This window comes from Pistacia vera, unplaced genomic scaffold (assembly GCF_008641045.1).
Source record: "Pistacia vera cultivar Batoury unplaced genomic scaffold, PisVer_v2 Contig763, whole genome shotgun sequence".
Classification (NCBI taxonomy): Eukaryota; Viridiplantae; Streptophyta; class Magnoliopsida; order Sapindales; family Anacardiaceae; genus Pistacia; species Pistacia vera.
The window spans coordinates 62,945-80,948 of record NW_022196627.1 but is presented as its reverse complement, the minus strand read 5'-3'; the positions used below and the strand labels follow the sequence as shown (position 1 = coordinate 80,948).

The 18,004-nt window shown below is 38.7% G+C and overlaps 1 protein-coding gene across 1 annotated transcript; it reads left to right on the top strand.

The window, feature by feature from the left end:
* The first annotated feature begins 1,194 nt into the window (after window positions 1-1,194).
* Window positions 1,195-3,599, top strand: LOC116116166 (gibberellin 2-beta-dioxygenase 8-like). The gene is made up of 3 exons (XM_031402261.1): window positions 1,195-1,667; window positions 2,920-3,241; window positions 3,369-3,599. The coding sequence occupies exons 1-3, from the start codon at window positions 1,195-1,197 to the stop codon at window positions 3,597-3,599; spliced, it is 1,026 nt and encodes a 341-aa protein (XP_031258121.1).
* Window positions 3,600-18,004: the final 14,405 nt, after the last annotated feature.

Below are 18,004 nucleotides of genomic sequence, written 5' to 3'. Positions count from 1 at the left end.
AAGATCATTTTGCAGGAGCATCCTGACCACCGTGATATATAATTCTCTTCCTCTCTCTCCTTATATGTCTCTGCACATTTATGTTTCGTAAATATTTATGGCAACCTCACAAATTTTTGTTATTTACGTGCTGGCAGTATAATCTTTATATCTTTTCTTTATCATGATCTGCACTTTTTTGCGCTGGCAGGCCATGATAAGAATCACAAAAAACTTTTATGAAAACGATTTTAGAGTGAAAGGTTTGAATTCATGAGTGTAGTTGTATCATTGTCAAAGAGGCAACTATTTAATATAAACCTCAATTAAAGTTAATCAATCTGTTATGATTACATACTAGAAGACTCTAATTACTAGTAAGAGTAGCGTTACTAAATATACAAACCGATAGTGCTATCACTCATTGACACGTCATTCATATATATTTATTTATTGAACATTTATTAAGTTGATTTTTTTATATAATTTCATCTATTCACTTTGACACGTTAATTTGTATGAAATTTTTTTTATATCTAATATTATTAATCTTGTAATTAAAGATAATATTACATTGACAAATAAACCTTACAAACTCAGTATGACAATTAATAATTGATTTTTAATAAATTTTTTCATTTATTAGATTCATCAGAAACCAATTATCAACTGTTACGTTCCATATGTTTGAGCAAATTTATGAGATTTATTTTCAATATATCTTTATGGTGTAATCAATTAGCAAAGCAAATCATATCAAATCAATTTGTTACAACACATAGTCAAATAACGATTGCATTGCAAAAAAGCACTACAATTTTATTATTATTTTATTGTAAATTCTATTACTTTCTAGAAATATGAGCACTTTGATTTTAAGCCATTTTTTTTTTTTTGTAAAAAAAAAAAAAAAAAGCCATACTCATATGGAGGGACACAGTCACTTTAAGGAGGTTGTATTAATATTAATAGGAATTGCATCAAAATTATTTTCCAATTGCAGCTACATATTGAACCTAATTTGCTCATATATACACACTGGTACCCTCGGTTTGAGAACATAAGAATCAATCAAATGAATTTTCACTATTGCTAAGGTGCATGATAGCTCTTATATATATAATTTAATTCATTTCAGGTCATATACAATCTTGACTGGTGTCTGGTTAATTTAATAAGACAGTCCGAACCATCTCTAGATCTCTCTTTCACATCATGGATGATATTGAACCTCCTTTTCAAGAAACCTACCCTTCTCTCTTCGTGAACCCTTCTGAGAAATTAGCAAGAGAAGAGAGGTTTGGCATGGATGATGATGAGGAATATTGTGAGCTTCCACTGATTGATCTTTCTCGTTTGGATTTCAGCAGGGATGGTTCAAGTAATTTCCAGGGCGACTTTGACGAGTGCATAAAAGAGATGGGTAAAGCTGCTAGTGAGTGGGGTTTCTTTGAGGTTGTGAATCATGGGATTCCTCATAAAATTCTAAACAACATGCGATATGAGCAGAAGAAGTTGTTCCATCAGCCCTTCTGCAAAAAGGCTGAAGAAAACTTCATGAACTTATCAGCTAATAGCTACCGTTGGGGGAACCCTACAGCCACTTGTTTGAGGCAGTTTTCATGGTCAGAAGCCTTTCAGATTCCTCTTTCAGATATTTCGAGATTGGATGAATGCAACAGAACCAGGTATACTTACCTTTAATTTCAGCTAAATTAGCTTAATTTTGTAGTTATATATATATACATATATGTATTTATTTATCACCGTAATTAACAAGGAAATGGACTTCACCTAAAACATGCGAAAGATAATTAAAAGTTTTTTTTTTTTTTTTTTTTTTTTTTCAAGAGATCAATTAATTAACTTGGTTTATTGGCTTATGATTAACTTTAATACATAATTATCTTATAAAGAAATTGATAATACTGTATTATTTATTTTTAAACACAGTTCTATATGATCTATTTTATCAGCAGGCGATATATATTTAAATACATATTAATAAATATCATGGTATTAGTTTTCTTTTAGATTTCTAGCTACAATCATTATAAATACAAGCATGCATATACATGAAAATATATATATATATATATATATACGATAAGGATACCACATAATTTATACCACATACAAACTAATAAGTTGAATGTTATTATTAGGAGTAAACAACTTATTTCCAACCAAATAATGACTTAATAACTCTTTTTCACCCACAAACTTTTAAAACATTACTTTACTACTCAAATTTATATTCTATTTCCGATTCCGGCATCGTTGTGACCTCACACTATCATCATTCTTTTCTTTGATCATCACTTATCAAAACCCCTCAAACTCTACTTCTACCGACCTTGCCAATCGCTGGCAATCGAGTGATTAAGATTTGTACAACTGCCTCTCAAATTGAATTCCGATCAATCATAACTATCAAAATCCAACATTCCAGCATAAAAAAACTCGTCAGTCTCCATTCTTCAAAAGCCTCAATAGTTGGACCGAGTTTGCTCTCTATTTGCCATCAGAATATAAATTGGAGTAATAAAATAGTATTTTAAAAGTCTACGAGTGAGAAAATATCATTAAACCATTGTTTTGGGTGCCAAAAAGTTCGTTAACTATATTATTAATTATTAAATGTATAATTATGTGTAGTATACATGCATTGACTTGTGATACCACATTATCAATACCATCATAGTATATGATCATAAAATTAGTGTATATGATGAGAGATTGTTGCAGTAATCTAATAAACTACTAAAAAATAAGTACTTTATAATATCCAAATACGTATTTGAATTCATTTCATAGATCAAATGGATAAGATGCCATTTTCATATACTTTTGCAGAATGTATAACAAGCTTTGTGTGTAATATAATCAATCAAATGTTGTTAAAATTAATTGCTTATTACGTATTTTACTACTCTTCAGATCAAGTATTGGTTTGTTTGCAACAAAAGCTGCCTCTTTGGCTCAAAGGTTGGCCGAGTATTTGGCACAACATTTGGGTGCCAAATCGTCTTATTTTAGAGATTATTGCCCGCCAAGCTCCAGTTATCTTCGAATGAACAGATACCCTTCCTGTCCTTTATCTTTTGATGTGTATGGCCTCATGCCCCACACTGATAGTGATTTTCTCACTATACTATATCAAGACCAGGTTGGAGGGTTGCAACTGAGGAAAGACGGAAGATGGCTCTCCGTTAAACCTAATCCTCAACTTCTAATCATCAACATCGGTGACTTATTCCAGGTAATTCATAATTCTACTACTTGAATTCAGTAACATATACAATGATATCTTTTTTTTTTTTTTTTTTTTTGGTGGAGTTAGAACATTAAAAAGATGATCTTGAGATATAAATATTAATGCGGGGCAGGCATTGAGCAATGGAGCGTACAAGAGCATTGAACACCGAGTGATTACTCATCCAGAAGTTGAAAGATTCTCTGTGGCGTATTTCTATTGTCCGTCTTATGAAGCAGCGATTGAGAGCTTCAGCAAGCGAGCGGTGTATAGAAAGTTTAGCTTCAAAGAGTATAGACTGCAAGTCAAGGAGGATGTTCTCACTACAGGTGAAAAAGTAGGGCTCTCAAGGTTTCTCTTATAATAGGGAAGTTTTCAGCTTTACATGTACAAAATTTTCAGCTTATAAGCAAGTGTATCATATATCTACACATATTTGTATATGTACAAATATGCTTCTGTTCATATGAGTTTAACCCCGAAATTATTTAATTATAGGGCATGGAGTAATGGTGAAAGAGCTAGCTAGCGACGACAGAACATTGATGATTGAAAACATATTTGGTCACCTTAGATAATATATAATAGAGTAAATGACATATTCCCACCGGTGGTTTAGTGAAATCCCAAGTTGATATCCCTAATTGCATTTATTCCAGATGCCCACCCTTAACACTATTAGTGACTATTGAAGGTGGTCGAAAACGGTGAATGAGGTTGGCAAGTGAAAGTATAAGTTTTCTAGAGGAGGTTGTGGAGAGTCTAATGATGGTCTCGGAAGTGATTTTAGACTTCAGAATCAGTCGAAAAAAGCTAAAAAGACACCAACTTGGACATTGTTAACGTGAGCCGCTTTTTGTTAAATAACCCTTGTTGGCCAAAGAAAGTGCCAACGCACTTTAGCTAGCTAACATGTGCTACGTCACAGTAAAAAGTTAGGAATCTGTTAGTGGTATCAACTTGGGATTTCGCTAAACCTCGGATGAGAATATGTCGTTTGCTCTATATAATATGATCACCGTGTGTCTAGTAATATTTGGTCTTAGTGATAAATGACAGCACTGGGATAGATTGATGGTGGAGGATATGGGAGGTTCAAAGAGGTGATCAGTGTGTACATATATGTTTCTTTTTTAATGGTGCAAAATTATGAGTGAACTGTCGATGGATCTCAATCTATATATAGAAATCTATTGAGCTGAAGCAAATACTATGTTTAACACTTAATTGCAATTAATGAAGATCAATCTTTAAGCTAAAGGCACGCATATGCAACTTGTCTGGCATTATGGCTTCTTCATAAAATTAAGCAGGCCACACATATATGTTAAGCGGTTACTGAATTGAATATTATGTATAATATTCTTTGGATACTTGTCATGTGGGAGATTGACGCAGCGATTAGCGTAAAATAACATTAGTACTCGTCTATGTCTTTAGGATTGATACTAGCACTTGACTATGCCTTTAAGATTCATAAATAAGTCTCAATTGCAAGAAACTTAATTCAAGAAGTTGAAGGAAAATCTGAAAATTCAATCTATATCTTCAAAAGAAACGAATAATATGTTTATATAGAGCGGTGGCAGCTAACCTAACAAGACTCCCAATTAAATAAGAAAATAAAATCTTAATTAAACATGAAAATTAATTAAATGAAGAAATTTTAAATGTTGACTAATTGTAAAATAAGAAAAAAACTCTAAATATAATAGACAAAACACGCAGAAAATTTAAACAGCCATAAAACATGCCGAAACAATGGATTTTGGCCCGAAAATGATCCCCAACTGAGGTAAAGGGTTGGCACGATGTCAAGCTAGAAACAAACTTTCCGTTGATATTTTACGGGCCCCGTAACTCCTCTTGCATAAAAAATATGACTGTTTTAAGTTAGCATACCTATTTAAGATTTATGACCTTTGGATCATGCGTTTGGGTTTCTGACGCTCAACTTTCTCAAGGAATTCATATGCTAAATGTTTTACGTCAAAAATTAGGCTCTTGGTATCTCATATTAACTAATAATTATAGGCTAAAATTAAATGCTTTATATAATAGCCATGAACATATTGTGTTGGATGTCAAATTGTAGAACCATAGGGAATATCATATGCGTAACACGAATAATCAAATGTTTAGTAAATGATTGGGAATAATAGATATTGGACTTCAAAAAGCTTTGCCTTTAGCTGGCAGTTGGGATATACCGACGCCGCCTCGGCGTTAGCTAAGTGCAGCCATACCGATGCCTGCTTCTGACGTTGGCTATGGCCTCTCCACAGATACGTATTCCTGTAGTGGATCATTGGTTCGCTTAATATTGAACCTAAAATGTGATTAAAAAAACGACAGTTCATAACCATGTTAAAAAGTATAGTATTACAAAATAATAATAATAATAATAATAATAATAATAATAATAATAATAAGGGAACCAAAGCTCGTGCTTGATATGTCATGATCATAATATGCATTTGACAAATTAACTCCAAACTATGGCTAGCAATTGATGTATTTTGTGTCTAAATATACAGGTTTTGAATTAATATATGACATAATGGCTGTAAAATTGTATTAATATTTTTGTTATGCCTAAAAAATCAGGGTTGATGCAGGCTTATGTTAGTGATGACCAATCATTGTTCAAGAAGACATTATGCCGTCCAGGCGTTGTCATGTCTTCCAAGGACAGAAGAAGTAAGACTATCATCAACTTGCTAGGTAAAGACCTGGATAGTGAGTGGCTAGGAGTCACCCACCTGCCCAAGTCCTATGGATTTAAGGATATTTTCCGTGCAACCAGCAAATGGGAAGCATGGTAGGAAATGTACGACACCTGCCCGCTAGCAGACCCGTAATCATTACCTAGAAACCTCTTACTATAAATAGAAAGCTCCCCTCTCATTTTTTTGATTCTAATTCTGATTAAAAAAAAACACTCACTCTCCCTCTCTGTATTTCTATTTCTTTGATCGCTACTTGCGACCTGATTGTAATATTTTATTTATAAAAAGGACAATGGACGTAGGATTTGCTTTGAGCATCCGAACCACTTTAAAAATCATCTCCCATTTATTTATTTCATTTTCCCATTCACATGCAATTAATAAATCCGCTTAGTACTTTGCACGTGCAAATAGTTGGCGTCCAAAATCAAAATCAACAGTTTGGATTTAATATCCACTTTTCATCAGGAATCTCTGATTAATCGATTCTGTTCGCTGGCAAATGGCTTGTGGTTTTAAAACCGAGCGAGCTAGCCCCAACAATGAGAGGTCCCCTAGGTACAAGATGACACTTCTCCTGAAGTGCCCCCGATTCAACATAGTATCACGGCAGACATTTATTTGAGCTCACAGCTTGACTCAGCTGTGATGGATTACTTGAATAGGTTCAATAGTGCTCTCCAAATGGTTAACCAAAGGTTAGACCGTTTGGATCAGGTCATACCACCCGAGTCCTAGAAGGTGGTGCCATCGCCAAAAATGTTTGTAGGTTGTGTTAAAGTGCGGAAATGTGAGAAGGCCCATGCCGCGTGCATTACAACGTGTAAAGGCAAGGTAAAACAGGTGGCAGATAATGGGCCGAAGGGCTCCAAGGGACCAGTAAATACTGGTCGTGAAGTAGGTAGAATACTTGTGCTTTGAGACTTGGCGATATGTCACATCCTGAATCGTCCCACGCCACATCGTATGGGCATCCCCACAAGAGTGCAAGGTAGAGAAACTCCTAACACCCGTGGGTCAGTTTTGAACACTTAGGAGATCGGAATAACTCCCCAAATCATTCATTGCCTTCACAAGGCTCTATCAGTGTGTGTCAAGATATGCCGGAGCCTCCGATCGAGGTGAGGAAGAGTCCAATTTGCTGTCTTTCCTCAACCATAAACGTGAGGGTCGAACCCATGTTGCTGAAAGTGATCCTCAGGTAGCTCTGCTGCCTTAGATTGAAGAGTTACATCGAGCTTTGTATTAGCTTAGAGCTCAACAAAATGAGCGTGAGCAGGTCGCTTAGGCGTCTCCCTTTTCTTCAGCAGTGTTAGCTGCTCCTCTCCCGTTAATGTTTAGAATGCCAGATATACGAGCATTCGATGAAAATTCTGATTTTCAGGATCACCTCTATGAGTTTAACAACCTCATGAAGCTTTACCAAGTTTCCAACTTGGCCAAAATGTCGCTGTTTGGCAATGACCTTGACTGCCCATGCCAAGCGCTAATTTAGATCGCTTTTGCCAAGATCTATTAACTCGTGGTAGCAGATAAGCTCGTTATTCTTGAGACATTTCTAGGCAAATAGGAAGTTCTCAATGTCGTTGAGCTATCTAAGCAACATACGACAAGAGAAGAATGAATCCCTCCAATCCTACATTGATAGATTCCACAAAGAGCTACACAAGGTGGCTAACACACCTGAAGAATCTATTCGAACTTTTATTATTGCGAGAGTTCGCCCGCAGATTGACCTATGGAAAAAGCTGCAATCCAAGGATGACATTTTCCTCACCCGCTTCTACGACCTTTCGAAGAAGTATCTTTGAATAAAGAATTCTGTGGCTGCTCTCAATTACCACGACCCCGGTCCTTCGACCAGTGCTCCTAACTGGGGGGAGGGTAGTAGAAGAATTGATCGTAGATAGGCTAATGACGATCAGCGGAAGGGGATAAAGCGGCAGTTTGAGCCCAAGAAATCCTACGCCTAGGTTCCTCGTCGTGATCGTGACAAGAATCAGTATACTCCTCTGAACGCTTTAGTATCGGCTATTCTGGATAAGTCAGAAAAACCCAACCTGCTCGGAGAGCTAGCGTCCATGAACAATCCCCCTTCAGCAAGAAATATTGCCGTAATCATCAGAATAATGAGCATCACACCGATGAGTGTCGGGCTCTCAAGTAAGCAATTAAAGACCTCATCAAGTAGGGGTACTTCAAGGAGTATGTTGATGGTTTGACCCCCATTCGGGAGAAGGATCAAAAGGAACATGGGAAGAAACACTATGGTCGTAAGGGTCTCTACTTCGTGGGGATCATCTTTGGAAGATCATACCTCACTGGAAATTCTCGAGGTGCCTAAGAAAGGTATGCTTAGGAAGCTCGCCATGAGCCTGTGAGTGTTATGAGCACAGCGTCGCAACCCGCAAAGGTTTACAGAGAATAAGAGATTACCTTCTCAAAGAAAGACGCCTTACGATTGCATCATCCCTATGAGGATGCACTTGTCATCGCACCTGAAATAGGTCAGTGTGAAGTCCACAGGATGGTGGTGGACAATGGCAGCGTTGTGAACATCTTATTTCAACGAACTTTTGAGGAGATGCAATTGGACAATGCAGATCTGAAGCCTGCCCCTACCTCTATCTATGGTTTTATTAGGGATCATCTGATTTCTAAGGGAACGATTGCACTTTTCGTCACTTTGGGTGAGACCAACAAAGTGACCAAGATGACATAATTCTTAGTGGTAGACTATCCATCCGTTTTTAATGGCATTTGGGGATGACCCATACTACGAAGTTTTAAGGTTGTCACCTCCATTTATCATATGAAAATAAAATTTTCCACTCCAAAGGGGTGTGAGGATATGAAAGGGTCTCAGAGCAAATCTCGCGGTTGTTATGTGAGAGCAGTGCAGATGGTATGCAAAGGGAAAGGGAAGCCGATGGGCATTCCCGAGTAGGCAATGATGATCAGCAGGATCGAACCATAACTGGGTCTAGTGGAAGATTGCATTGATCCTCGAGTTCAGGAGGAGTATTCCCATAGTGGGTCGGTAGAGTCTCTGTTTGAGGTATCTGTCGATTAGAATGAGCTGGCGCGAGTGTTGAGAATCGGAAGTAATCTCAGCCCTCAGCTCACCGCAGATTTAACGAACTTCCTTAGACAGAATATCGATGTTTTTGCATGGACTCATGCTGATATGGTTGGGATCAGCCTGAGTATAATATGTCATGCGCTCAACATCGACAGTGCAGTCAAGCCAATTCGCCAAAAGAGAAGAGCTATGGATCTGAAGCGCTATGCTACTCTGAAAGTTGAGGTGGATAAGCTCCTCTCAAACGGGTTCATTCGAGAAGCTCATTATCCGAGTTGGGTTGCCAATCTAGTTTTGGTGAAGAAACCCAACGGCAAGCGGCGACCTTGCTTTGATTTCTTTGATCTCAACAAATCTTGTTTGAAGGACAGTTTCCCTTTGCCTAGGATTGATCAGCTTGTCAATGCCACTTCTAGGCACGAGCTGTTGAGATTCATGGATGCCTACTCAGGGTATAATCAGATCCTGATGTATGAGTCTAACGAGGAGCATACTTTGTTCATTACAGATCGGGGATTGTACTGTTATAAGGTCATGCCCTTTGGTCTGAAGAACACTGGGGCAACCTCACAGCGTTTGGTTAACTGTATGTTTTCTGAGCAAATCGAAAAATCGATGGAAGTCTATGTTGATGACATGCTGGTTAAGTCGCATGCCACTTCAGATCACATAGCATATCTCGCTGAGATGTTTGACGTACTTTAAAGATACAGAATGAAGCTTAATCCTCTAAAGCGTTTGTTCAGAGTATCTTTAGGGAAATTCCTAGGATATATGGTTAGCCACTGGGGGATTGAGATCAACCCAGAAAAGATTCGGGCTCTCCTAGATATGAAAAGTCCCACAAACCGAAAGCAAGTTCAGAGCTTGAATGGGAAGATAGCAGCTCTCAGTTACTTCATATCGAGAGCAATAGATCGTTTCTTGTCGTTCTTTAATATACTTAAGGCCAACAAGAAGTTTGAATGGACTCCAGAATGTGAGCGAGCCTTCCAAAGCATAAAAAAACATCTCGGAAGGCCACCTTTTCTATGCAGGCCTCTTCCCAAGGAAATCTTATTTATCTACCTATCCGTCTCTCAGTATGCGGTCAGCACTGCTCTCATCCAGGAAGATGACAAAGTTCAGTGGCTAGTGTATTACACGAGCAAGTGATTGTTGGATGCCAAGACGCAGTATCTGGAGATGAAACGATTAGCATATGCCTTGTTGATCTCTTCCAGGAAGTTGCAACCTTATTTCCATGCTCATACCATCCATGTTTTGACCAACTACCCACTTAGACAAGTTTTTCACAAGCCAAAGGCTTCGACAAGATCGAGAACCTGAACAACCAGCCAGTAAGGTTGTCTAGGAAACTGTTTAGGACTTATCAACTTGGAGCCTCTCTGTTGATGGGTTTTTAAACAGAAGAAGAGTCGAAGCTAGTCTTTTACTCCTTAGCCTCAAAAGGACTCGGGTTCATGGAATCCTTCGGTTCGGATTCAAAACTACAAATAATGAGGCCGAATATGAAGCTCTACTTGCTGGTCTACGACTAGCAAGAGAAATGAGGTCGAAAATGATCGACATCTATAGTGACTCCCAGCTGGTTGTTAATCAGATCATGGGAGAATATCAAGCCAAAAAAGAGAACATGATTAGCTATCTGAGGAAAGCTAAGGTCGCGCTCGAGCCTTTCAAGTATTATATGATCAATCAAATCTTTAGAGACAGTAACTTTGTTGCGGATGCTTTGGCAAAAATAGCTTGCTTGTTGGACTTCGATGTCTCGGACAACATTCTAGTTCGGTACATCGATGTTCTCAGCATTAGCTCGCCTGAGCAAGCTATATCTACGACCAAATCTACTTCTTGGGTGATTCCAATTATTCAGTATCTCTGAGAAGAGACTCTACCCAGTGATAAAATTGAGGAAAGAATCCTGCGAACTAGAGCTACTCGTTACACACTTATCGGGAATCAACTGTATAAGCAAGGGTTTAGCACTCCCTTCCTCCGATGTGTAACCGATGGTGAAGCAGACTACACCATGAGGGAGATACATGAAGGGATCTATGGTAATCATACTGCTACACGATCTCTCGCCAATAAAATTGTCCGTTATAGATATTATTGGCCTCTAATTCAAGAGGACACCTTCAACTTTGTGAAAAAGTGTGATAAGTGCTAGAGATTTGTGAATGTTCCGCGAGCTCCTTCCCACTAGCTGACGATAATAACCAGTCCTTGGCCATTCTCTATGTGAGAAATTGATCTCATTGGGTCATGCCGATAGATAGAGGGGGCATTAAGTATACAATGATCACAGCAGATTATTTCACTAAGTGGGTCGAAGCTGAGTCTTTGGCCACGATCACTACCAAGCCTAGTTAGTAAATACGGGTACGGCAAAAAAAGGGTACGGAAATTTTACGGGTATAATACAGCAAATGGTGAAAAATACGTTTATAAAAATTCGGCCATAAAATTCGGGTACGGAAAAAATACGATACGGGTATATATGGGTTTAATACAGTGTATTGTCAATAATACGTTTTGAAAAATACGGCAATATTAATCTTAGTTTTAATACTTTTATGGATTACCTGGTTAAATAAGCTTATTCTTTATGTTAAATAACCTTAAATAAGGTTAAATAATAATTATTATAAAAAATAACTGATATTCAAATTGTAGGTTTTAGACTCAAACACAATATTTGGCCAATGATTCTTTACTAATTTAAAACTTGATAAGTTTGATATTAAATGCAACCAATTTTAACTTCCCATTAATCAATTAAATTATATTAAATCAAGAACTAAAATTTTATATCACAAATCTATATAAAATATTAGTGTTACAATACCCATAATATATGACTTTAATTGTTTATCATTTATTTATTTATTTTGATTCAATAAAAGTTAAGACTACTGGATTACTAGGTTGAATATCAGTTATTCTTTATAATAATTATTATTTAACCTTGTTTAAGGTTATTTAACATAAAGAATAAGATTATTTTAATATCATTAATTCAATCTAAAACCCCTTTTCCAATCTCTTCCCTTACAAAAGAAGACAATATAATTGTATTTTTATAATAATTATTATTAGGAAACCCATATATTTTTTGTTGGGTTAATTAGTATTTTATTTCGATTTCATAATCCCATGTTACTATACGTCACATATTGCTTCGGGATTCTTAATTTGGACAAAATAATTATATCTTGTCCCATTCCACTCTTCTTCTAACGGCTATTTAATTTCCACTGATTTTTATTTCTTCTTCCCCATCAAAACGACGTCGTTTCAATCAGCTCCATTTTTTTTCAATCATTCGCGAATAATTCGCGTATAATTCGCGAATTATACGGATGTCCCAAAAATTCGCGAATAATTTGGCACCCATTTAAAAAGTACGTAAATACGCGTTTTATACGCGTATTTACTAACTAGGCTACCAAGAAGCTCAAAGACTTCGTCATCAAGAATATAGTGTGCTGCTATGGGATTCCTCATACACTTATCTTTAATAATGGGAAACAATTCAACAATAAGGAATTCAAGCAGTTTTGCGACGAGCTGGGGATTCATAAAAAGTTTGCCTCAATAGCAAGACCACAAGCTAATGGTCAGGTTGAAGCTGTCAACAAGACCATTAAACACATATTGAAGGCCAAGAATTGGGCTGATGACTTCCTAGAAGTCCTATGGGCACATAGTAGAACTCAGAGAACCTCTACTTCAAAAACATCCTTCTCGCTAGCGTATGGCTGCAAGGCGATGATTCTACTTGAAGTAAGATCTGGTTCACTTTGTAGGGAGTTTTTCAATGACGCAGACAATGAAGCACTCTTACGTGCAAGTCTGGACTTGGTTGAAGAGCACCGCGGCAAAGCTCAGTTAAGGATAGCTTCCTACCAGTAGCGAGAAAAAGATTCTTCGACTCCAAGGTTAGGCGAAAAGACTTTCAAGTTTGCGACCTAGCTTTGAAAGAAGTCATTCTTGGCACAAGAGAACCAAGTGTGGGGGTATTGGGACCCAATTGGGAAGGTCCATACCACATCGCAAAGGTAATACGACCTGTGACGTATCACCTTAAGAGGCTTAACGGCTTCGAAGTGCCGCGAGCTTGGAATGATGAGCATATTCGCCCCTATTATTAGTAATTCCGAACTCGCTAACAGCTTTGATAATTTTTTTTTACTTGTAAAATTTTTCTTCTTGCAAGTATTGTGAATAAGATTATTTCGCTTCTTCTCGAATAAAAACTTGTGTCTTGATCTCAAGTCTTTTTGTTAATAATCTTGTTCTTTATAATATTTTGCAAGTTCAATGGTCAGATAAGTTATATTTATTTTATGAAGTCATTAAGTTATAAAAGTATTATCACAAGTGACTAAAAGTTCCTTTTATATATTGAGAAAATATTTATAAAAGGCGATAAGGAGTTACAAAGGTTAAAAGCTGGGAGACTTACAAGAACAGAAAGAAGAGTGATCATTGGTCTTCATTTCTAGGCCCCTCGGAAGCGACCTCCGATCCTCTGGATGATCGTTAGCCTCTGGATCGTCCACCCGATCTTCGGGAATGTTCGGTTGATCATCTTCCGGAGGAGGCTCCTGTTCCTCCTACTACTTGGCCTCTTCAGGCTGAAGCATGGAGACAAGAATGGACTAGTACTCGTCTGGAATATCTGAGTTCCTTGGCTGCAAGCTGTAAATAGCCTATATCGCTCAATGAGTAGCCCTCGGTCAATGAAGCAACTCGCCCTTAAGACAGCTCGAGGTCTGCCTCTATCGCCCTTTTCCGCTTCTTAGAATTCTCCCACAACTAAGACTGATTCTCCTTCGCCGCCCTCGCATGATCGGTGCTCACCTTCAGCTCTTTCTCTCTCTCTCTCGCTCAGCTTCTTGATGAGTCTTGCCATCTTTCGTTAGAGCTCCTTGTTGTCCCTATCTCTCTTTTTGAGTTCGACAAAAGTTGGTAGCCCAAAATGTAGAATCCCTCTCTGCCAAGTACTAATCTGCCTAGATGCGAGTCGCTTTAGCCCCTACATCCATGGCCACGAGGTCCTGCTTTAGCTTGACATTCTCCTCCTTCAGCTTGTGGTGAAAGTTGGTAGCCCGAAGGGTAGAATCCCTCTCTGCCAAGTACTGATCTACCTGGATGCAAGTAGCTTTAGCCTCTACATCTATGGCCGCGAGGTTCTGCTTTAGCTTGGCATTCTCCTCCTTCAGCTCATAGAGCTTGCCGACATAGTCCATATCGATCTTCTGTTGGGCCACAGTAAGGGCGAGTAGGGACTGCATGGGAAAAAAGACAAAAGTTAGTTTTCTTTTCTCAAAATCATAAAAAGCTAAGAAAGTTCTCGAAGGAAACATGCCGTTTTACCTGATTGTGCAATTGGAGCGTAGTAGCCATTAGGTTGGTAGGTCGAGAAGCCATGAACTCTTAGAAGGTCGTGGCAAGCTGGCATTCTAGTAGGGAGTACATTACCGATTGCAAGTGCTTCGGCAATTGCCCTAGGGAATCCAACACGAATGGGTTTGGTCTTGAGGGGGCAAGTACATCCTCGACCTGTTGCTTGCTCGCTCTCTTCTGGGCAGCCGTGGTCGCTCCCACTCCCTTGCGTGAGCTCCCAGGGGTCGCCAAAGTGCTAAAGGGCCTATTGGGGGCACTCCCGAGTAGGTGACGGGGTAGGGCTGAGTTCTTTCCAATAGCACCTCGAAGCCCTCTAGCTCTGACTTCGTTTCCTCCTCGGCTGTCAGTTGTTTCATCTTCTTGGTCTTATTGCCTATGACTTTTTGTTTCGTGGCTTGAGCAGCCATGGACCGAGGAGCTTCTTTGCGTAGCTCCGTGGGTGGTTGCCTTTCGACACCAATCTGTATCCCTCATGTGGGGATGACATCGGAGGTTAATTTAGCTAGCTTAGTCATGTTGACAAACCCCCCAACCTTTGTCGGTGACTTCAGAACCCTTGGTGGTATGGTCACTAAACGCTATGAAAATGTGTTAAAAAAGGGTCATCTTTGGTACAAGGCTAAAAGTTCTTCTAGATACGAAAATACTTACGGGCTGGAGCTTCCAAAGATGCCTCGGGGTTAAAAAATTCGTACTTTCGCAGGTTGGCAGTGGTTACGAGCAGTCTTACGTCGCGACTCTGATCGGGTAAACAACCAAATACCTCGATACGGCTGAAATCTGCTAGAGCCGACAACTTGGTCGTCTTGTTCTCTGCAAAAAAGAAAAATTTCGTTAGTCTTAACTACCAAAAGATAGTTAAAGAAAAGGATAGTCAGTTTGGAAAATAAAAGAAAAAAAACCTACTTGGCTCCCTAAATTTACAAACGCCATCGTACTCGAAGAAGAAATATTTAGTGTCATAAGCCTCAACGTTACTGGGGTAACCAAATATCTCTCCCTCAATTGTAGATCGCTTCGAGAGGTAGAAGGAATCATTGTCCTTGCTTTTCTTTAAGTAGTAAGCCCATGTGAGTTCCAATGCTATTAACTCGCTGAACTTGTGTTCGTGGCATGCGATATACATAGTAATCGCTATCATCTACGCATTGGGTGTCAGTTGGAATGGCGTAACCTCGAAGTGGTCGAGGATTGATCTAATAAAAGGGTGAAAAGGTATCGTCACATTGCATCTGAAGATTGCTTCTGAGATTGCAGCCATTCCCTCTAGAGGGTTCTGAGCGGTGTGCAACCTATGCTGGTAGACGTTTATGTTGATCGTAAACTACTCTACCACGTTTTGAGTCTCATCTATAGTGGCTGCTAATAGCACTGCCTATATGGGACCCGCGGAGGTGCTCGGGGACTGCAGCTTATTCCTACTGTTGCTCTCATCTCCAAAGTGTCCACTGCTATAAAAGTTTGAAAAGGTGTGACATGTAGAGGTGACCCAGTCTCGGTACACAGTGTTTCATACGATGACTTGAAAGAGTAAGAAAAACCCTAATTTTCCTCCGTTAGCCCCTAAAAACCCTAAACGTCCTTGAGAATGAGTTCTCAAGGATCTGTGCCCTAGTTTTTCGATTCTTAAGAGCGTTTCTTTTTTAACACTACCCAAGAATGTGTATCATATAAAGTTTACCAGGCGCTCAAACCGACCATTGCTATGAAAGAACTGAATTTTAACGGGAATGAAAAGAAAAAAGGGAAGAATTTTCCTTACCTCTTGGTTGCTGGGGATGAACGTTCTGTTGTAACGGCGAGTGTGCATCAACTGGAAGAAGGATGAACTGTTTTTTTTAGTGCTAAAACTCTGTTTTTTTCTCTGAAGATTTGAGTTCTATGAAAATCATGAAGTGGGCTTAGGGTTTTATAGGGAAGAAGGCGACATTTGGTTTCCTTTGCAATCGACGTTTGGGCGAGACGCGTTCTTGGCCGTTGGATGCGATCACGCGTCGCCAATCCTTGTGAAGAGTAACCTTCACTCTTCGTGAAAATCAATCGACGTTTTCCTTCGTTGGAGACAACAAACGTCGGCCCAGTTATCTTCATCGCATTAAATGCGCCCTCATCTGCATTTATTGCTATAAAAGAGAATATCGTTTCAACATAGCTTACATTTAATGCTCATGGCTGACATTTATTGTGCAAGACATGTCTATCAAATAAATCTTACTTTATTGACCAGGCCAACTGTCAAGCACAATGGATAACATCTAAAGAGGTCGTTCGAATGAAACACTCTTCTCTATGGATTAAGCTCGAAGCAAAGTGAATTTCGATTTTCGGCAAAAATATTCCAAGTGTTTTTAGGTTGCGAGCGATGGGCAAAGATCGAAGCATGTTGGTATAGCACTAAACAGGATCCGACCCTAGGTTGCTGAACCTTTAGGGGACAACCATCTCAAGTCGCTTGTGCAGTTCGCCATGTCCCACATCATGACCTCCACTTAGTTCGATGGTCGAGTAAAATCGTGAACTTTGTGTTATTTTTGCCATTCTCCACTTGCAGTTCAAGTAAGCGATCCTCTGGATGAGTCAAATCATGAAGTTCTCAAAGTTCAAGCCTTGAACCTTAAGAACTGGGGGGCTTCTGTTAAGCCTAAAAAATCAAGGTTGATGTAGGCTTATGTCAACAAGGACCAATTATAGTTCAAGAAGGCATTATGTCGTCCAGGCACTACCACGTCGTCTAAGGACAAAAGGAGTAAGGCTGTCATCAACTTGGCAAGTAAAGACCTAGCTAGTAAGTGGTTAGGAGTCACCCACCTGCCCAAGCCTTGTGCGATTTAAGGATATCTTCCGTGCAGCCATCCAATAGGAAGCAGGGTAGGAACTGTATGACATTTGCCAGCTAGCAGACCCATAATCATTACCTATAAACCTCTTACTTTAAATAGAGAGCTCCCCTCTCATTATTCTAATAACAAAAACCACTCACTCTCCCTCTCTGTATTTCTATTTCTCTGATCGGTACTTGTGACCTGATTGTAATCTTTTATTTATAAAAAAGATAGTGGACATAGGATTCACTTTGAGCATTCGAATCACTTTAAAAATCATCTCCCATTTATTTATTTCATTTTCCCATTCAGGTGCAATTTCTAAGTCCGCTTAACACTTTGCACGTGCGAATAATTGGTGTCCAAAATCAAGCATCAACAATTTTCATTTTGTTTCTTGCCATTTCTTGTCGACTCAAGTCCACGCGCACAATCAGAAACAAGCATGCCATTTGAAAGGAAAGAAGACTAACTCTGACCACAAAGATGTTATATCAATATAGGTGTCGTCCAAGTTCCAACCTTTGTGGAGACATGAACTCTCTCTCTCTCTCTCTCTATATATATATATATAACATATGAGGCGATGATAGACTGGCAAGGCCTTTGGTCCAAAGATGTTAGGTTTTAAGAGTATTAGTGAGGTTTTAGGGTTATGAGTGATGAGTTAAGGATTTTTTTTTTTTTTTTAATAACTGAGGTGTCTGGGTAAGTTTACGTG